Here is a 21,697-nt window from a genome sequence, read left to right as displayed (position 1 = left end):
CCCCAACTGCCTTGAGGCAACTGTTGTTGTGATTTGGCGCTATATAAATAAAATTGAAATAAAATAAAAAATGTGTTGTTCGGAGAGCATTTAATCCACCAACTTATATGAGCAGAGTTCACCCGCTTTATTTTGCCCCAAACGTGAGTTTGATCCACCCAGAAAAAAAACATTCCATGAAGGCGAAATGAGTCTGGAAAGTTATTTCCAAAGAAGAAAGTGCAACAGCTTCTTTACGGGCAGACTATCACAAGACAGTGCACCATCTTACCATCTAATGATTCTAAATAAGGAAAAAACACATATATGACTCCTGTTTTAATAGACTTAACCCTTTGTGAAAGCTTTAAACTGCTTTCATACATTGCTACTGTCTAACAGTGTCTCCTCCTTAGGCAAATTTAATAAAGGCGGTTATTAAGAGTGAAATGAAAAAGAGCTGTGGCTCAACAACATGACTGCACTTGAGTAGAAGAGCATGTGCCACTAATATGTAATGAAAGTAGTATATTTTGAAGCAAAATGACAGGCAGACCTATTAAAAAGTTTTCATTCGTACACGGCTGCCTGTGTAACACAGGGTATCTTTTTTTTTGGACTGTAAACAGCTGGTTAACAGCTGTGAAGTTGCTAATGGTCAAGACGGGCCTTTGTATTAATTTGCCAAATTTGGGGAAAACATTTCACTGGAGGCCCCATTAGAATTAAATAGAATCGGCAGTTACGCTCTCAGCAGCAATTATATCAGATGATTCAGAACACCCAGACGTCTTTTTCCCCCAACCCACTGAGCTCTGGAATGCAAATTACATTGTCCACGGAAGCCCATGAAAAGAAGCTGGCACACCGTGACCTCCTAATAGGCTGAAGATGGAACTGGATCAAGACTACATTCCTAGACACTATTAGATATTTAGAAATCACTGCGCAGAGAGCCTGTGGCAATTAATGTCTTTTAACGCGGACCTAGCTATAATGATCCTGGCTTGGTCGCAGTAATGTCATGGGTGAACACACCAATGGGTAGTTTATTGGGAATTAGTGAGAGCATAAAAAGGAGGGTTCAATGAAAGAAATGTACAGGTGGTCATCTGTAGGTCTGCATCACTGGAAAATGGATTTTGAGCTCCCGCGTGCATCGGGTCTGACAGAGTTTGTCTAACAGTCACTTCATTGTTTTGGATTATTGACCGAAACCTTTAGTGTCGCTCTGTGAATGCCCTGCGAGTTTTGGCATTCAGTGTCCATTCATTTTAATAAGATGTATACAGTACAGGCTCAATTTGTCCATCGAAGCGCTGTGTCTACACGCTTTGTGTGGCTTAATTGCCGTAAAGAAGCAGAGCGGGTTTGGTGGCGTTGAAGAATGCCTATCCGTCTGTCTGTCTGTCTTGGCGTTGTATTGTTTACACAGTAATAATAAAAGTAGTTTTATTGAAATGCTGAGGCAAGAATGCTTACCAAGCTTAACGACAAAAACAAAGACTTAAAAAACCATTTTATTCTGACTCACTGATTGCTATGTCTGTAAAATGGTCTAAAAATCATTTTAAAAAATGTCTTGTTTACATCAAATAATGCGGGAAAGAAGCACCTTCTCACAGTCAAGAAGCTGGAGCCACAAAGTATTTGGCTTTGCTGCTACATAAATGAAACAAAACCAGGATATACTCCAAATGGTCATAGACACACAAACACCAGCGCAGGCTGACGTGACATGAATATAGATGAATGGATTCAGCATCCCCCCATCTGTGATCTATAGATTTTGGGCTGTGAGCAGATAAACATATACATGATAAAGATGGTAAATAATTTAATTTATGACAAGTAAGTTCTCTCATCTGGAAAGCATGACTGTGGAGCTTTGACATATTTAAAAAAAAAAACATCTTCAAACACAAACACCTACAAGCATCAGGCAAAATGAATATTGCCCCCTTTTTTTTGCCTTTTTTCTCTCAGCTTCCTTCTCTGCATTAACCCAGAATCTCTGGCTCATCTTCTCTCTGATGATGAGGCAAAGAAGACCATGTGCTGAGTTCACGCCATGTTGAATTTACGGTGACTATGAGCTGCCGACTGGGAAAAATTCCCCATGTCATCTTCTCAGTAATAATTGCAAGCAGGGCGTGGGAATAACTTTAAGAGGCTGCAATTCATCACGCTGTCTCAAATTGAAGAAGTGTGACAGCACAAGCTGCAACTTTGAGCATCCTTATGGGAATTTGGTGATACTCAGCTTTTGGTCAACTCAATTCTGCTCAGCATTAATTTGGTCTCTTTATAATCTTATTGGTCCGTCTGCAACAGTCTGTTTCCCATGCAGCCCCTGTAATGAAAGGGCTGTGTGCAGGCAGGAAAAGGACCCAAAGTGCAGACACTCAGAGACAAAAGGTGAACTTAAATACAGCTTTAATGCTGAACTCCAAAAATGTAACAAAACTAAGACTCCAAGGTAAACTTACACAAACAGAACACACAGCAAGATAAGGGTAGATCACAACACAGACACAGAGAAACACAGGGCTTAAATACACAGAGGGAGCAATCAGGGAATGGGTAACAGGAGGGAAACACAGCTGGGGCAAATCAGGCCTAACGAAACATGGGAAGCAAAACCAGATACATTAACACAAGACATGGACCTTCAAAGTAAAACAGGAAACATAACACAGAGACGCAGACTTAACACTGGGATACAGAACTATGGAACAGAACAGAAACCAGGAGGCACAACTCTGACAGAGAAACCAAAAGACTTAGAAATGATAAATAATATAATAAACTCCAAACTCCGGGTCAACGACCCAGGCATCCTAACAGCCCCTTGGGAAAATTAATTGCTCACTCTTGCCTTTGACTAACCTATTATTCAGCATGTCATGTTTTCTTAAACAACCTTTTACGGTAGTACCATAACATTCATTTGTGTTTTTCCATGCAGGTATTATACAACTTCAGGTGTATCATCATACCTGTCATACTCACCAAATGACTGACAGCTTACCAATAAATTTATCACCCTCAGTTCCAACCTCTTGAATCACTTTCCTCTGACTCTACATTACGGGAAAAATAACTTAGTAACCAGTACCGTAGAATGTGAAAGCAGGCCTGAGGATGGGTCATGGCCTGCCACGATGCTGAACTTCAACAAAAACAGGAGGGCAAACAGAGGTGCGATGGAAAGTTTTGTTCAGCGGTCATAAAATAATGTCACTTCTATGTTATGACTTACAGGGAATAGCAGATGATGGATTATTCCACTCAGTGACTGGCCTCTGAAATAGCATGTATGTGCATGTACTGGACTGTTTTTTTGCCTCCTCTTGTTTATTACCTCCTCTTCGTCACCTTTTCTTTGTTTCTGCTTTTCTGTCTTCTTGTTAGGCAGCATGCTGGCTTTGTGGTTGACACCGCTTCCTTAAACAAAGAAAGTCCAGGTTTTGAGGACAAAGCAAAGCATTTCTGTGGAGAGATAACACGCTCTCCTGTGTTTGTGCAGAGCTCCAAGGACAGTTCCGGTTTATGCCACCTTTCAAGACTTTAATGTCTTAGGTGATCACTTCTTATGGTTTCCTTTAAACTGTTCTCTTAATTGTCTCAAATTGTGTGCTTTCATACTCATGCTTAGTATAAGTTAAAAACAATCAAATATGGCAATTTTCCACCAACAGCAGGACATGTTTACACTTCCGATGGTGATTCCAATGCTACAGATTATCTTCAGCCACTGATGTTACGTGTGTTCAAACAATTTCTAATAAGGATCACAAAGTGCTTGACAACAACAATCAGCAAATACAAACATTAAAACAATGATAATGCCAAAAAGTTAAAAACAAGCCCACACAAGTAAGTAATGAGCTTATTTGTGGGCCAGTGGGCCAGATTTGAGTCTTTCCCAGGTTGATCCTAGCCCTCAGGCCTTATACACAACCCTGGTCTAGAACAAGGAAACACCAAGGTTTAGTCAGAAGAGCTTAATGATTTCCACGTTATACATTATATATTGGTGCAAGAGTTTCTATTGAAGCCAGGCATTTGACTATGCAGCGCTCTGAAAGTGAACAATGAGACCTTACATTTGATTCTGAATTTTAGGTGGAGACAGTGCAATGAAGACAAAAGAGGTGTTACATGACACCACATAGAGGATCTAGTGAGTAGCCTGTCAGCTGCATTTTGGACCATTTGTAGGCGAGCCATAGATGACTTACTGAGGTAGGTTGAAGAGGAAATAAAGCCATGAATAATCTCAGTCACACTGTTTGGTGTTCATGCCTGATTTGTTGTCTTAAATGTTGAATATTTTAGCAGTATGTGTGTGTGGTCACGTTAAACAAGTTGCAGATGTTCGCAAAATGGAGTAACTAGCCAGACAATCATTGATAAACATGCAATCAAACATGTATTGGATTTAAAACAACAGTTCTCAGCTGGAATTTATGCTCTAAACAAATATGTTGTGTACTAATGGAAGAATCTGGATTGAGAGAAGGTTTGTTTCCCTGATACTTTTTGCTTGTTTGTCACTTCTTTTCCACGTTTTTCCTTTGCTTCCCTAATTTCCTCTCTTAATTTTCCCCCTCATTTCCATTTCCTTGTCCTTTCCTTTATGCTCTTGTTGTTTGCTTTCCCCATCATTTCTTCCTCTCCTCCTTCTCATTTCCCTTTATCCTCCTTCCCTTGCAATATTCCTTATCCGAAATTATCATGATCTCTTTTCCTTTCACTTTCTCGTCTCTATTTCTTCTCATCTGTGCATCATCTTCTCTCCTTTCCTTTTGTCTTTTCTTTCTCTTTCCTTTGTCTTTACCTTCCACTCACTTCTCCCTCTTCCTTTCCTCTCTTCTGTTGTGGGTCGTCTTTTAGAGAGGATGCCAAGTATCTACATGTGTAAATGCATGTGCACTGTACGCACATCTGCACAGCAGTCTTGTGTGTATTCAGACAAAATTTCCCCCTTGATCCTTTTATTTATATTCACCGATGCCAAAACAGCAGCACATTTTTCTTCTCAGCATGATTTCCCCTCTTTGCAAGCTAAGCTTACAAAATTAAGAACCAAACACCAAATGAGCTCAAACAAACACACGATTTGTGCAGTCTTTCCATTTGCTCATTCAGGTTAGCACCTCTCCAACCGACAAATCTTTATTGTTAAGTTTTTAAATCAAAATCCAGCCAACTGACCTGACACCCGGGTGACATTGGGTCCTCCACAGGCTGAAACAAGCTACCTACAGTTTCCATTGAGGGTCCTGAATCTGAGACAGACACGCAGGCACCAGAAAAGTCAGCTCAGCTCTGACCTTAGGACCCCTCAGGGTACAGCGCCATTCCCCGACATCTAAACCACCATTCAGTATCATCGCACAACTATCTGTTAAACTCATACCTCTGAAGCCTGTCAAATTACACATAAGTGTATGTCTATTAAGCATCAATTAGATAAATTAGACTCATAAGACGAGCCAAAAGAGCTTCTCTGTGTCTGAGAATAGGAGATAAGCATGACTACTTCTATGTCAAAAGATGCATGTGTATGCTATCACAAGAAGCAGCAGAGGTGGGGGTAGAGGTGACTTTTGCTATGAAATTCTCCCTTTCCCTTGATCTTTGGCTAGAATGTCTTATAAGTCTGTCCTCTAAATGTCTATCAAAGGCAGGATGTTACATTCCCGACAGATGGAAATTGGAAGGGCAAGGAAACATCGCATCTTATTTAGATACAGGCAATGAAAGGCAAAGATCACAGCGCATGTATGAATAAACCACATGGATGAAATAGACTGCAATAGTGCAGTACCAGAGAAAGCTGAGACATTTGCAACCTGACCAGAAGAACTAATTTATAGAAATAATTCATATGTAAGTCTCTTCGTGCAGATCTCTCCTTAGGTATATCTGACGTTTCTGCAAATCTGTGCTCCTTCCCGTGCTCACAGCTGTTTATATTAGATGATTCGACCAAAGATTTTTTTTGTAAATAACTGCCTTGGAGGTTTAAAGTGTGAAGCTGACATCTGTTTACACCGAGAAGCCGAAAATAAGGAACAGCTGCTTTCATTAGTCTTGCGCTGTTCATTATCCACTATTAATGGCTTATTATAATAGCAAAATATTGGTATTTCTTAGAGAGCATCTGTGCTACTTATATGTAAGAACAGCAGCTAAAATAGCTGCTCAACATCACTTCTACACTTCAACCAGGAACACAGAGCGTGTTAGCTGGCCATCTTAAACAAAACTGAACAGTTGTGCGTGGTCTGGCGGGGAAGAGTTACTTTAAAGAAATTGCATCATTTCATACTGGTTTATATGTTTTCTATATGTCACTCCCACTTCCCACACTTCTGTTTGGTTGAGCCTCAATCAATCAAGCCTAGACCTGATGCTTGGTGCACTAAAAAATGCCCAAATATGCTAAATAAATTATGTAATACCTTATTATATAGTTCTTCTGAACTGAATGGCAATGAAAACAATGTGTCAGTTCAGGTGTGCTGCAGCAACACCTTGAAATGCCTCGGGCATCTCTGGAGTGAATACGTCGGCTCCTAGCGGATAGATCCGGAACTGCAGCAAACTGAGGCTCATAATCTGTGAAGCTCAAGTCACACCAAATATACTCTGATATCTAGCTTTCATCTGTTTAAGCAGAGGTAAAAAAGTGGTTCATTGTGTAATTTTTATAGTATTTTTTAAAGTTAATACACCACAGTATTAGTATGAGAAATATAACAAGTTTATATAAAAAGTTCAAAGCAGAAGTAAGTCTGAAAACAGACTTGTTTTTTCTACTGTGAATGTTAGAAACACGTCGCTATAAATGTGTCACGTCGCTGTAGCTGTGAGACGGAAATGCCTGTGAGGGCTGATGGATGGACGCTGAGATGAAACACTGGACTATTAAGACTCTGAAGGCAACGCAGTGAAGTTGGTCCCGCAGTGGAAAACGCTCTCTCTCTCTCTCTCTCTCTCCTAAGAGGATAAGGTCGTCCCTTTTTCTCCCCTCACCGTGATTGGACGAGGCTACTTCTTAGGAATGGCATCAAACTATTTAAATAGCACTTTGTCCCCCCTTCGGCTTAAAAAGCTGTATTTTAGCGGCTGACACCGGAGGGAGAAATTTCTATATAACAAAAACTAAAATACAATAATTTCTTTTTGTCATTATTTTCCTTCTTTTCGCAGTGGAACTTTATAAATATATATATATACATAAAAACAACTCGTCACAAATTCATGCTTGGGGATTAATTGTTGGATTTCTCCAGATTTTTCCGGATTTTATTACTTTGGATCTGCTGCTTTAAGCAGGTAAGTGGTAAATATTCTGAGTGTTTTTGCAGCAGCGTCAGCCATCGCTCTTTGGGCAGCTGTATTTTAGGTGTACAACCTGCTGCAGGCTGACTCTTTCTGACAATACCATTAATGCTTTAAATTAAAATGGAACTGCTGTGTTTTTGTGGTTATTTGTCACAGACCGCAGATCACCATGAAGCTGCCGGGGATATTTTTGTTATTGATGCTTTGGACCTGCGAGGCTGCGAGAGTCGCAGGTGAGTTTGTCTCAGTTTGAACTGGTTAAAACTTGTCAGTATGATTCTTGTGGAAGATAAAGGGAAAGAAAGCTTGTGTTTGTTTTTTGTGTTTGTTTTTAATTTAACCTCCTAAGACCCGAACTCTTCCATGGCATGCATTTTTGATTTCTCTTTGATATTTGGGCATATTGGTACCCAAACAATGTAAAAACAAAGAATTACCTGATTTTTTGTTTTACCTGATTTTTGTTTCTAAGAAACATGAGAGCCACTTATGAGGATATTCGTTTAAATTTTCGATAGAACAGTAGCAGTATAATGTCTTCGTAAGTGGATATCAGGCCCTTGTAGAGCAAAATTTAATATTTTGGTCTAAATAACCCAAAATGTGATGTCCACACATGTGGACGCCAGGTCCTAGGAGGTTAAAAAAAAAGAATATAAAGGAGCTGGTATGGCTTTAAAGACGTTTTGCAGTACTCTAAAAGTGAAAACAATAGAAATCCAGCGCCTCACAAAGGCTGACTCCTTATTGTTATTCACCCGCAGAGAGTCGAGACGACAATAGCGTGTATGACTTGTTTGAGCTCGTCAAAGTCCCCAGCAAGAACCACGGGGTGACCCTGGTGAAAGGAGACGACCCGTACAGCCCCGCCTACAAGATCCTCAACCCGGACCTGATCCCCCCGGTCCCCGAGAACTCGTTTAGGGACCTGATCGATTCCATCCATGCCGAGCGGGGTTTCCTCCTACTGCTCAACTTTAAGCAGTTCAGACGCACCAGGGGAAGCCTCCTGACTGTGGAGAAGAAGGATGGATCCGGACCCGTGTTTGAGGTCGTCTCAAACGGCAAAGCGAACACCTTGGACATTGTTTTCTCCACCGAGAACAAGCAGCAGGTGGTTTCCATCGAAGATGTGGGTCTGGCTACGGGTCAGTGGAAAAATATCACGCTGTTCGTGCAGGAGGACTGGGCAAAGCTGTACGTGGGATGCGATGAGGTGAACACCGCCGAACTTGATGCGCCAATTCAGAGCATTCTGACGCAGGAGACTCCGGCCAGCGCGCAGCTCAGAGTTGGCAAGGGAGCCGTGAAGGACAAGTTCACGGTGAGAGCTGAGAGAATGGAGCAGCATATGTCAGGAAGGAATTTCTTTTTAAATACTTTGAGTGTGATGAACTTTTCGAATTGTGTACCGGTGCTTAAACTGCACACTGATACTTGCAGGGGGTCCTACAAAACGTGCGGTTTGTGTTTGGAACGACTCTGGAAGCTATTCTACGCAACAAAGGATGCCAAAGCGGTGAGTACTCAAAGTGTTTACCAATCACTCATCTGCTCCATGCACTCTCAAGTGCGAGCAATTCCTTATCAAAGAAATCTGCGTGTACTCCGTTTGTCTGCTGATTTCTGTACCAAACACTGCCCGAGAAGCTGTTTACGAGATGCCAAAAAGGAATGCCAGTTTACAAATATCTCAGAGCTCTGTGGTCTCACAGTATGTTCTCCAGCCTATGCAGAATGAACTAATTACTTTTTTGCATAATTTACTGCTGCGGGGCATTATGCTCGACCTTATTAATTAATATATTACCATTGAAATAGTATACTGATTCACAGCAGTATTTCTCTTTCAGCCATGACTGACACCATGGTCCTGAGGAACCTCAATGGCTCCTCGGCCATCAGAACTGAGTACAGTGGCCATAAGACTAAAGGTAGGCATTGCTGCATCTGATGCACTCAGTCTGCAAACTTTTCTAAACTATATGAGAATTAAATAATTTTAATCTGAAATAAAAATTAAGTATGTTTTTCTCACTGTTGTGTATTCTGGTGAAGACCTGCAGATGGTGTGTGGCTTCTCCTGTGAGGATCTGCTCAGTATGTTTAAAGAGCTGAAGGGTCTTGGTGTGGTGGTCAAGGAGCTGTCCACTGAACTCCGCAAGCTGGTAAGGAGCAAACCCAGAAGACAGTGTAGAAGAACCTAAGTGACGTCTGCCTCTTTGCTGGTTATCTGTTTGCCTGTGTGTACGTCAGATGTGTGTACAGTTGTCTGTATTTTAATCAAAGGAGATACGGAGCTCTTAAATATTTGTAAAGCTCTGCACTGTGAATGAAACTTGAGAAGGCATCTGACAGAAAATCATCTGTAATTTCAGCAAATCAGTATCAGAAAAACTGCAAATGGTTTTTACTGTGTAGTTTTACTGTTTATTACTCTGTACATCATATAATTCTTTCCTCTGTGCTGATGCTGAATTTGCTTACCTCCTGCATTTCTTCAGAATTGTATCTCTGTTACTTTGTGAATTTTAAAATGGGCTTCACATTTTTTCTCTTTTAACAACCAAGCTAACAACTCATTATCGTAAGTCTATTTTTCTTGTTTCTCTCTTCCTCAGACGGATGAAAACAAGCTTATTAAATCCCACATTGGAATTCACAGTGGTGTCTGTATCCACAATGGCATCGTTCGCAAGAACAGAGACGAGTGGACAGTGGATGACTGCACCGAGTGCACTTGTCAGGTGAGATCTCCACAGCACTCCCACCAGTGTACTTAAACACACGTGTGAGGAGGACTTACTCAATGCTCTGACTTCTCTTTCCATGTACACACACACAAGCACACACACTATGATGACAGCCCACAATGGGCAGACACACTTAACCACAACACAACTGATCTGGTCAGTAATTAGTAAGTAGTGTGGCGACTGGGCAGGAGGCCAACAGTCTTTATTGTTGTAATGACAGGTCTGCTGTCAGAAGTTCAACTTGACTGTGGCCTTGAGGGGCTTGAGGGACTTAAGTGATCCGTTGCCCATAATTAAGAACAAGACCTTGGCTTTGACAAGTGGACAGGAGGATGTAGATGTAAAATACTTGGGAGGAAATCTTCCCGCATTTCACCAGTGGGTTCATTTGCTTATTTCTCCCTGTGCAGATAGACTACTTCTTCCAGGTTCTGCTTTTTTCCCTGTCAGTGATCAGTTCCTGGAGGGAGAACATTAGCATGCATAGTCAAAAGGCAGTTCTTATGCCTGAGTCATTCATAGTGAACCCTCACAGGTTGTGCTGGCAGGCTGGCTTTACTTGTTCGGGGCTCTGTGCCCAGTCCGGCTCCATGCTGAAACCCATATCCATTATTAGGACTTTGGCCTCTTTCCCACCCTCCCCTGACCTAGTCGGCAGGTGTTGGCTGCAGGGGTCCCCGTTCTCAGCCAGAACTCTTGCTTCTTACTCATTCTTCCATGATTAAACTCAAATGACCAATAGAGAATTTAATGAGATGGTTGCACGTACATGGGCGAAGCCTCGATTAAAAACATATCTTCAAACATGCACTAATTTAAATGGATTTAAACAACCCCACAAACTCCACATTAGTGACGCCGTTGTGAAGGGTCCAGTGTTTCAAATTCCATTCAAGCACTGGGACTTGACTGAGTGCCTGGACTGAATTTGGAGGAAAATTGCAGCAAAACTTGAGTGATATCCAAATATTTAAAAATGAATTTGATCTCTGTGCTTTTGCAGAACTCTGCTACTGTGTGTCGCAAGATCTCCTGCCCCCTGATCCCCTGTGCTAATGCTACTGTTCCCGATGGAGAGTGCTGCCCACGCTGTGGAACACGTAAGCATTTCTAATCTACGATCTCCAACACATTTTGTTATGACCTGCATAGCTATACAAAGACACACTGTAATTAAAATAATTATAGGTATGTAAACCTGCACTATAAATGTTACATTAATGGTCCACATAGTGTAAAGTGTATGACATTTCAGCTAACACTGTACCATTCCCTGAGCGAGCTGTTTCTATTTTAGTTGCCATATAAAACAAAAAAACCACAAATATTTCCCTTGATGTATTGATGTAAAGCTTTCTCTTCATTAGAAAAAATGCTAGTTTTAAAGATGATTTAACTGCATTAGTATGAAAGGGTGCTTATGTGTTTGGAACATTGGCGCTTTGTGCTCTAAAACATCTTTGAATCTTTAAGTTGAAATGGCTGCAATTTGCCAAATTGGTTAAAGGGGAATGGAAAATTGGTTTTCTGTTTAGTGAAGCCATCTTTTACATGAGGGGAGGTGGCATGTTCTTCATACCTTGGCAGACTTGGCTGCGATGCTTCCCTAAAAGTAAACATTGGGAGCCGCATTCATCCCGGCCTCAGCCACTTGCTGAAGTCATTACAGACCCAGGGCCATGTTTTCAAAAGCTGTTTCCTCTTTGGAAAACATAAGCCAGTGGGGCATCCCTATCCATCCTGAGGACAGGAGGCCTTTCTATTTCTCCAGTTAGTCCTCTACGTATGCTCACAACAGCTGTGTCTCCCAGCTAAATCCAGACCATTAGTCCACTGCTTTTAGAGCTTCCCCTCCTCATTTAAGGTTAGGGGCTGTTTGCGAGGGGGTGCTGCTTCGCTGCAATAGCTCTTTTATTGTCTCCTTCTTCGCCTCCTTCTCATATTCTCTCCCTCTCCCTCCTGCTCAGCGAGCGACTATGCAGAGGACGGCTGGTCGCCGTGGTCTGAATGGACCCATTGTTCCGTGTCATGTGGGCGTGGCATCCAGCAGCGTGGGCGCTCTTGCGACCGTATCAATAACAACTGTGAGGGCACCTCTGTGCAAACCCGAGACTGTTACCTCCAGGAGTGTGACAAGCGCTGTGAGTTAACTTAACCAACAACAAGAACAGACAGAAAATATGTGTGACTTTTTTATGATTTGATGTCACCGTGGTTCAACTTTTTGGCTCTTGATAACTGATCTCTGACCTTGTCTTGTGGCCTTTAGTCAAGCAGGATGGCAGCTGGAGCCACTGGTCACCATGGTCATCATGCTCGGTCACCTGTGGTGCTGGTGTCATCACCCGAATCCGCCTCTGCAACTCCCCAACTCCTCAGCTAGGAGGCAAGGACTGTGTTGGAGAAGGCCGGCAAACTGAAACGTGTACAAAGTCCCCGTGTCCCAGTAAGTTTCTTCATATTACAGTTGGATTTTGCTACTGTGTAAAGCAAGAGAAGACGTTGATCATGCTTTCTTCATGTCTTCATCAGTCAATGGCAACTGGGGTCCCTGGTCTCCCTGGGATTCATGCAGTCTCACCTGTGGAGGTGGTCAACAGACTCGGAAACGCCTGTGCAATAATCCTGCACCACAGTACGGCGGTAAAGAGTGCGTCGGTGAAGCCAAGGACATCCAGAGGTGCAACAAGACCCCCTGCCCAATCGGTGAGGCATTTTATCATTTAAAGGAGTTTCACATATTCCATGTATTTGGTATTTTTTATTATTCATGTTTTTAAAATTTAGTCTTTACAACATTATTGTTGGCATCCACTTCAATGTAGGTTTTATTTATTGAAGTTTTTTTTTTTTAATATACGTAAGTGTACCATCTCAATGAGATCATAACTGGAAGATTAGGATTACTAAGATTAAAAACAGGTTACATATGAAGGATTTTGATGACTGCATTGCTGTGTTCAGATGGATGTCTGTCCAACCCTTGCTTTGCTGGTGCCAAGTGCACAAGTTTTCCCGATGGTTCCTGGAAGTGTGGGAAGTGCCCAGCAGGATACACTGGCAATGGGATCAAGTGTAAAGATATTGATGAGGTAAAACTTCTTTAGCTGTTGTTCAATGATTAAAGCAGCTACAGTCATATATTAGAATTCAGGCAACATCGTAACCATAACTGTGATTCTTTTTTTTATCCTGAAAACAGTGCAAAGAGGTTCCTGATGCGTGCTTTGAGTTTAATGGGGTGCACCGCTGCGAGAACACCGTTCCAGGCTACAACTGTTTGCCCTGCCCAACTCGTTACTCAGGACCCCAGCCGTTTGGCCATGGTGTGGAGCAGGCCGCCGCTAATAAGCAGGCAAGCAGATTCCTGTTTGAAGCCAAAAACAGAGCAAGAGAGACAACATTTATTAAACAAATACTGATAACAGGGAGAGGTCATACTAATGTGTTGTGATGAATATGTGCCTTTCTAAGGAGAGAATGTCATGAATTTAAACTATGCAGAGCTCGTCTCACCACTGATATTCATCTCATCTTCAATCTACAGGTGTGCTCACCCCGTAATCCCTGCCTCGATGGAAGCCATGACTGTAACAAAAATGCCCGCTGTAACTATCTTGGACACTTTGCTGACCCCATGTTCCGATGTGAGTGCAAACCTGGTTATGCTGGCAATGGCCATATCTGCGGAGAGGACACAGATCTGGATGGGTGGCCCAATTCAGATTTGGTGTGTGTTGAAAACGCCACCTACCACTGCAAAAAAGTACGTAGTAGCAAAGCAGCTGCAAAGAAATGTCAATGTTTTTGCAGAGTTAAAGTGAAAATATCTAAATATTGCTTATAATGGCTGAGACTGACTCTGTTGTTGTTCATTCAGGACAACTGTCCCAACCTCCCGAACTCAGGGCAAGAAGATTATGATAAGGATGGCATTGGAGATGCTTGTGACAATGATGATGACAATGATGGTATTCCTGATGATAGGGTAAGTAAACATTTCCAGACAGGAAATAAGATTGTACAAGGAATAAGTGTGAAACGGTGCCCGTGCACGTCTTTTTGCATTCATCACGTTGTCTAATAAGAGGACAGGTGGAGATGGGGGTAGGGTAGAGGAGGGTGGCGCTCAAAAGAAAAACAAATGTTTCTCCCAAGGCTGAGCCAAAACCTCAAATTCCAGTGCTGAGGTTCTGAAGGAGCTGCGCTGTGTGCTGCTAATCCCAACATTTGATGCAGGAGAGAGCTTACAAATAAAGCTGCTTTTCATCCTGCATCACTCCCTCCCTGTAAATGGGCAGGGAGGGAGTTGGAAATTACAACCGCAGCACCTTAAAAACTGTCATTGACTCTTTCTCTAACACTGCGTTTTTCTCTTTTTCAAACAGGACAACTGTCCTTTTGTGTACAATCCCAGGCAGTATGACTATGACCGTGATGATGTGGGTGACGGCTGCGACAACTGCCCCTACAATAGCAACCCAGACCAGACAGACACCGACAGCAACGGAGAGGGAGATGCCTGCGCAGTGGACATTGATGGAGATGGTGAGACCTGCAAACAAAAAATAATCAGCATAACTCTTAGACAGTACTTTTATATTTTCTGCTTTTGTGCTGCCTTTTCATCTAATTTATTTCCGTTTATGCCAGGCATACTGAATGAGAAGGACAACTGTCCCTATGTGTACAATGTTGACCAGAGAGACACAGATCTGGATGGAGTGGGAGACATGTGTGATAACTGCCCACTAGAACATAATCCTGATCAGGTGTGTAAAAGCAAACACACGCATTGCTGTTACCCATTTGCTTCAGTCTTACCCGGCAACAATAATCCACATTCATCTCCCGGGCTCTCTTTTATATCTCCCTTTCAGTCAAAGCAGGCTTCAGTAGTTGCTGAAGCATTATCATGGCATGTAAAAGGTGGAGTAAATCCTGTATGCAGCTGAAGGGCACATTAGTTCAGTAAGGCGTGGTGGGGGGCTAGGGGTCTTTTCAATGACCCATTGACGTTAGCTGGCTAATGTGAAGGGAGAGGCCCCAGGCTGGATATTACTAAGGAATGGGCTTGCCTTGGGCTATATGTGTGCTCTGTCTTAGTCCTGCTTAGCCCACCTGTGCCATGCTACACTGAGAAAGAGGAATGTGTTAAACAACAGGAATTAGGAGAAGAATAAGGGAAGGAGGGGAAGTCTAAACTGATGTGCTTTTTAAAGAGTGAAGCGCACAATTAAAGGCCAAAAGAGACATGTTCAGACATGAATGCAGCTGTTATTTGGTGGTGTATAGAGTACAAGTAAGCTAATACTCAATTTTCCCCATAAATCAGATCTAACTAGGATGTTTAAACACTCTAATTTTGCAGTTGGATTCAGATGATGACCGCGTGGGAGACAAGTGCGACAGCAACCAGGACATTGATGAGGATGGACACCAGAACAACCTGGACAACTGCCCGTATATTCCCAACGCCAATCAGGCTGACCATGACAAGGACGGCAAAGGTGACGCCTGTGACCATGATGACGACAATGATGGCATCCCTGATGAAAAAGACAACTGCAGGCTGGCGTTCAATCCTGATCAGCTGGACTCTGATGGTGAGCAAAGTTGGACATGGATACATCTAAGCAGTGTTATGCTGGAACACATATATATATATATATACACCCTGGGTATTATTATTATTATTATTATTAAATAATTTGGATTATGTATTTTTCAGGTGATGGCCGTGGAGATGCTTGCAAAGATGACTTTGATCAGGACAATGTGCCTGACATCTATGACGTGTGTCCCGAGAACTTTGACATCAGTGAGACAGACTTCCGCAAGTTCCAGATGGTTCCTTTGGATCCAAAAGGCACCTCCCAGATTGATCCTAACTGGGTCGTCCGCCACCAGGGCAAAGAGCTGGTTCAAACTGTTAACTGTGACCCTGGCATTGCTGTTGGTAAGTACCAACGATTTCTCTGGACCAAATGTGTAACTTTGCAAAGACTAATAGGAAAGTTTCTTTTTTCTATTCAGTTCTTGTCGTGACACCCTTTCAACCTGTTTTTGTTCAGGCTACCATGAGTTCAATGCAGTGGACTTCAGTGGGACTTTCTTCATCAACACTGACAGGGATGATGACTATGCTGGCTTTGTGTTTGGCTACCAGTCCAGTTCCAGGTTCTATGTGGTGATGTGGAAGCAAATCACACAGACCTACTGGTCACATAAGCCAACTAAGGCACAAGGTTACTCTGGCCTGTCCATCAAAGTGGTTAATTCCACCACCGGCCCAGGAGAGCACCTCAGAAATGCCCTCTGGCACACAGGCAACACCCCAGGACAGGTACATTGGACTTCTGTTCTTTCATGGACAATTGAAACATTTATTTTTGATAATCAAACCTAAATAAAATAGAAAAACTCATGTCTTTTTTTCTTTTTTTTTTTTCACACGCTTTAGGTTCGCACTCTCTGGCATGACCCAAAGAACGTTGGATGGAAAGACTTCACTGCCTACAGATGGCATCTGATCCATAGGCCGAGAACAGGACACATTCGGTGGGCAGAAAATAATTTTGAGTCTGTAGGTAGTTACCCTTCATGAGTTTGGCATTCAAATGTCTAATTTTCCCTTGATTTCCACAGAGTTGTCATGTATGAGGGTAAGAAGATCATGGCTGATTCTGGTAGCATCTATGACAAGACGTATGCAGGTGGAAGGCTAGGTCTTTTTGTCTTTTCACAAGAGATGGTATACTTCTCAGACCTCAAGTATGAATGCAGAGGTAAGTTTTATTTGAAAACCACTAAAATTGACATTGTTCTATTAAAATGGACTCTAGAATTAAAGACATTAAACAAACCCTCTGCAATCTCTTCATGTTATGTCTCTTCCTTTTGACAGATGCATAAATGTACGGCGCAGGAATGCTCTGAGGAATGCACCTTTTTGTATAAAGTATGAACTTCTATATTCTCATGCAAAGTCCAGGGACCGATTTATTGCCGCAACTCTTTCTTTTTGGGCATGCTCACTCAGACTGGGTGAAGGGCATATGGTTAGCCTCAGGGTAACTTGAAGCCGGTTTGGAAAGAAAACCAACCAGCTGAATGCCATTTGAGGATCAGAGAGCCCCTTCTCCACCACCATCCTTAACATCTATAAGAGCAGGGAGAGGTGAAAAAAAACCCCAACAAAGCCTGTAGGTCACCAACACCTTTCTATCCCCGCTCTGCCTGCTTTACCCGCTCTCTGAAAGACCTCATTCATCTCTGTACAGGAATGGCTCCTCATAAACAACTATGCACTTCCAAGTCTTTACGTCTCTCTCTCTCTTTCTGTCTCACCTCTTCAGCCTTTTCTGCCTCACTTTCTAGATGGACTTCCCAAAGAAATAAAGAAGAATATTTCCTTTGCCTTACCAGTCTGACCAGGATATAGATCCTGGAAATACAACTTATGAGGACTCAAAAAATGAAGATGACATTTTGTAGGAATTTTTGTTGTTAATGATTTAAGAAAACTGTTGAGAGGGGAGCAAGTTAGAAATAAGGGGAATATGATGCTGTGGATAAATGTTTGCATGCATGTACAGAATGTATGTGGAAGACTAACCATGAATGGAACAAGAAAGTTCTTAAATCTTCTACCCTAGAATCTCTAGGGTAGAAGAACTATGAACTGTGTTTGTCTCAATTTGAATACTTCCAAGAGCAGAGTTCCAAGTAGCACAGTATGTACACTGCATACTTACGTAATGCATGAATTCCGGCAAAGTTGTCTCAAACTGAACATGCTAAAACATGTTCCTAATATAAAAAAAACAGTTGCATTTGATGAGTTAGCTAACATGTTTTGTAAAAATTTGCAACTTCTTGAGCCTTTGGTGATTCTTTTAATACAGAATTACTCAACAGTGAAGATTACAGTTCAATTTAACATACCTAAACACCAGACAAATCCATAACATGCACTGTTTGGTGTAAGCTAGAAAAAAAAATGCTACTGTTAGCTAGCTAGCTGGAATTGGAGATAGCTAGCGGGTGAGAAATGTACAGCATTTCATATTGATCTTCTGACTGTTTTGAGTATCCTATCTGGGTACTTGTGCTCTTCATGATGCCATATGTGAGCGTTTTGTCACACTTGCCTTATGGAAGTATGCGATGCAAGACAGCACTGGTTTATGTTAACTATCATTTACATACAGGTATTGTTGGTTTTTTTTGATGTCATCTGGTTGTCTTAACAACTCTCAGGATTAGATGGAGATAATTATATTTTACAAAAAGTTGTTTGAGTCTATAACCACATAGTCAAAATTTCTTCCAAAATACTCCCTATATCAGATCCTAACTGTAGAAATCGAAGAGATTTAGCCCCCTCAACTTTTGGGGGAATTTGCTATGAAATAATGTAAATACATCTAATTTATTGATTTTTGCCTACAGTGTAGGCAGTAAACAAAATATTTGTACTTTGAAAAAGTAAAAGTATTCTTCCAATCACAGTGAAAATTGACCCCAAATCAGGTACGCTTAGATACAGGATGCATAACATTGTCGTTGTCTTTTATCTCCAGAATTCGTTACTCTTCAGACAGGGCTATTTAGCATGAAGTGTATCTGATCCGTGTGCCTTTTCTTCAGAGAGAGATGAAAAACAAAGGAGATTGTTGATGTACAAGTATTACCTCATTGCTGTTGTATAATTTGATCAAACAAAAACATAAGTACTTCTTCGTATTCCTTTGAAATGATTGACATCTTAGTGCTACTGTAGCATGAGCTGTAAATAATATAACATGACATAGCTACAAATACAGCAGAGCTCCCAATCCCATGATTTACTACAGTGAAAATTATAAGAAGGTGGGATATTTCTTATATATTTTTTTTTATTTTGCTTTATCACGTATGTCCAATGCGGTTTTTAGCAGATAAATTATTGTCCTGTTTGTCTTAGTGGTTTGTGAGACGCTGATTTTGTGTGTGTGTGTGTGTGTGCGTGTGCGCGTGTGTTTGTAGAAATTTGCTATTTAAATAATTTATCAGGATTTGCTGCCTTATTAAGGGGCACATGTCCATCTGTATAAACGGTTTGCACACTGACGTGAGGATGTTATGTTCTTTATTGTTTTTATCTTTTTTATTGTGTTATTGTGTATCAATGTTACCAATATTTTTGTACAATTAGTTTTGCTTGTCTGTAAACATTTTCATAGTTGTACAAAGCAAAATGCTGTTTTTATTCATCACAACTATTTTGTTATGTATTTTAAGACAATAAATAGTTGTTAACATTCTCATTACTTTATTGTTTTTCATGCCATCTAGCATTGATCAATTCACGATTTAGAGCAGTGACTCTCACCAACAAAATCCATCAAAAACGCAAGTAGATTTGATCAGATCTATAGATTCAGCGCACAGCAATCAAAATTACTCACAGTCAAATGTTTCCCCTACTTTCTCAGAAGCACAGATAGACTTGTACATTTCGTCATCTCGATGATAAAGGCCTCATGAGGAATGTGGCGCAGGTGTCTCCTCCTTAGTTTGATCTGTGTGACCTCTTTTGCAATATGCAAATATTAGATTGACACAAACCTTGACATTGACTGAAAGGCATTATATACGTGTGTGCTGAATTTGTTATATTGTTGTTATTTTGTAACTGCCGATTTCTGAAAACCTGAGCCCCCCCAAAAAACAAAAAAACAAACTAAGACCAGGAGTAAAAGGACACCAGGATGTTAGAAATAAAAGGGCATTTAAAAGAATGCTACCTGAATGTCAGTTCAAAAAAATAAGCTCTTTTTGAACTTTTGTAGTCGACTGAGCTTGTAGGTCATGGATCAGAGGGCAAAGAGTTTCAAGGTGTAGGGCAACATCTGCAAAGGCTCTGACACCTTTAGTTTTTAGACTTAAGGATGGATAACCAGCACTGAATAGAAGACCTCAGAGTTCTGGTGACATATGGCTGCAAAAGCTTACTAATGCATGTGTCCTAAAAATGAAAACATACAGGTAATTTTTCATGTGCACTTTACAGTTCAGATTCACTCAGGTGAAATACAACAAGAGCTCAGTGACTTCTAATGACTGGTGTCATGCAGAGTGATGCATTCTGACTTAGACTTTCCGTTGATGTTTGAGTTCCTGTGACTTAGGCCTTTGAGCCACAGTGGCTGCATAAGACATATGCAGAATAAGACAGACCAGACATAGTTGTGTTTAGATATGATTATGAAGATCATTTTATGGCAAATAGAATGACTCTTTATCCTGTTGCAGTCAAATGGAGAGAAGAAAATATAAATTAACTGGTTACATTACAACATTTCCCTTAAAAAAAAGGAAGCTGATTATGAACTCCTTCTTGTTAACTTAGACAGGTCAGTATTGTAATAATCCATAATAACCTAATGTGGCAATATTAAAGACCAGACATCCTAATACTGGCTGCATTTTTCACAGGTCTCTGTCAGCTGCCTACAAACACCCACATGTTTACTTTACGGCCTATTTTAAGCTGTACATCCTGCACATTTCAGGATGCGAGAGTTAACACATACCAGTTTACAGAAAACTCTGTAAATTCTATCTTAATGTCTTTCCACTAATATCTTCCTTTAAACCTTTAAATAAATTATATCACATCTCTTACTTGGGGAAACTGATACGATAGGCAGTACAATCATGTATTGGTTAGTTACCTCACAGAAAAAAAAGAGTCACCAATGACTTCTTTCTGTGTGGAGTTTTTCTGCCTGTTATAGTATGTGTTTCTTCCATGTATTTTAGCTTCACCCTCCAAAACCCCCCACAAACGTTGGATTCACTGATGTTTCTAAACCTGGATGTGACGTAGTTAAAGCATTTGAAGTAGACACATATCAATGTCTGGGTTAGCCCGCTTGGCTATTTGAGGTTTACTTTGTTAACTGGTAATTATGGTGTGTTTCAGGTCATTTTATGGAGAAATGTGAGCGTAATGTATAAAAAGTTGTGTTACAAATTATTTTCTCTGGGGAGTAATTAAGTAACATAATGCATTATTCTTAAGAACAGTAAGAAGTAATGTGTAATGCATTACTTTTTTCAATAACAACCCCAACACTGAACACAAATAAGACGGGAAATACCTTCAACATGCATAAACATTTGGCCACACTGCACACATACAATTTGCACAAATGTAATGACTTTGATATGCTGCTTAGAGATGGTGTCTGTGAAGGTTCTCAGTCATCCAGGTCATCGTAGTCTAAGGAGCTTGGAAGAAAAAGCTTCTGGACTTCTTTAAGTTGCTTGAAGTTGAAACGGAGATGGTTCCTATAACCCGATAATTTCCTTGATTCCTTTTCATACTCCCGCACCAGTTGAAGGGTGTTCCTCCCAAAATGTATGGCAATATGTCTGTGAAGGTTCTCAGTCATCCAGGTCAGATCAGTCATTCAAGCAACTTAAAGAAGCCCAGAAGCTTTTTCTTCTAAGCTCCTTAGACCTTAGAGATGGTGGTGACTCTCCAAGTGGAGCCAGTGAAACAGTCAATAAGAAATCTAATTGATAAGTCATTTATCAATTCCCATTCTTTT

At 41.1% G+C, this 21,697-nt stretch overlaps 1 protein-coding gene and 1 long non-coding RNA gene across 2 annotated transcripts in view; one reads left to right on the top strand and one right to left on the bottom strand.

Moving 5' to 3' along the window:
• Positions 1–21,697, bottom strand: part of LOC120725421 — a 73,091-nt gene that overhangs the window by 6,613 nt on the left and 44,781 nt on the right. The window lies entirely within an intron of this gene.
• thbs1b (thrombospondin 1b) lies at positions 7,103–18,747 on the top strand. The gene is made up of 23 exons (XM_040018297.1): positions 7,103–7,329; positions 7,495–7,571; positions 8,103–8,662; positions 8,782–8,857; positions 9,192–9,272; positions 9,397–9,506; positions 9,960–10,085; positions 11,098–11,194; positions 12,062–12,235; positions 12,364–12,540; positions 12,627–12,800; positions 13,059–13,186; positions 13,297–13,449; positions 13,642–13,860; positions 13,975–14,082; positions 14,483–14,642; positions 14,748–14,866; positions 15,466–15,700; positions 15,826–16,053; positions 16,169–16,440; positions 16,558–16,655; positions 16,743–16,882; positions 17,002–18,747. The coding sequence occupies exons 2-23, from the start codon at positions 7,508–7,510 to the stop codon at positions 17,007–17,009; spliced, it is 3,507 nt and encodes a 1,168-aa protein (XP_039874231.1). The 5' UTR covers positions 7,103–7,329; positions 7,495–7,507; the 3' UTR covers positions 17,010–18,747.

Source organism: Simochromis diagramma, unplaced genomic scaffold (assembly GCF_900408965.1).
Source record: "Simochromis diagramma unplaced genomic scaffold, fSimDia1.1 OVJJ01000802.1, whole genome shotgun sequence".
NCBI classification, from domain to species: domain Eukaryota; kingdom Metazoa; phylum Chordata; class Actinopteri; order Cichliformes; family Cichlidae; genus Simochromis; species Simochromis diagramma.
This window is presented reverse-complemented; position numbering and strand designations above follow the sequence as displayed.

Coding starts and splice junctions, on each gene's coding strand:
- thbs1b (XM_040018297.1), top strand. CDS start 7,508: ATGAAGCTGCCGGGGATATTTTTGTTATTGATGCTTTGGACCTGCGAG. Junction 9,273..9,396: donor CAGTGGCCATAAGACTAAAG/GTAGGCATTGCT, acceptor ATTCTGGTGAAG/ACCTGCAGATGGTGTGTGGC. Junction 15,701..15,825: donor TGATCAGCTGGACTCTGATG/GTGAGCAAAGTT, acceptor TGTATTTTTCAG/GTGATGGCCGTGGAGATGCT.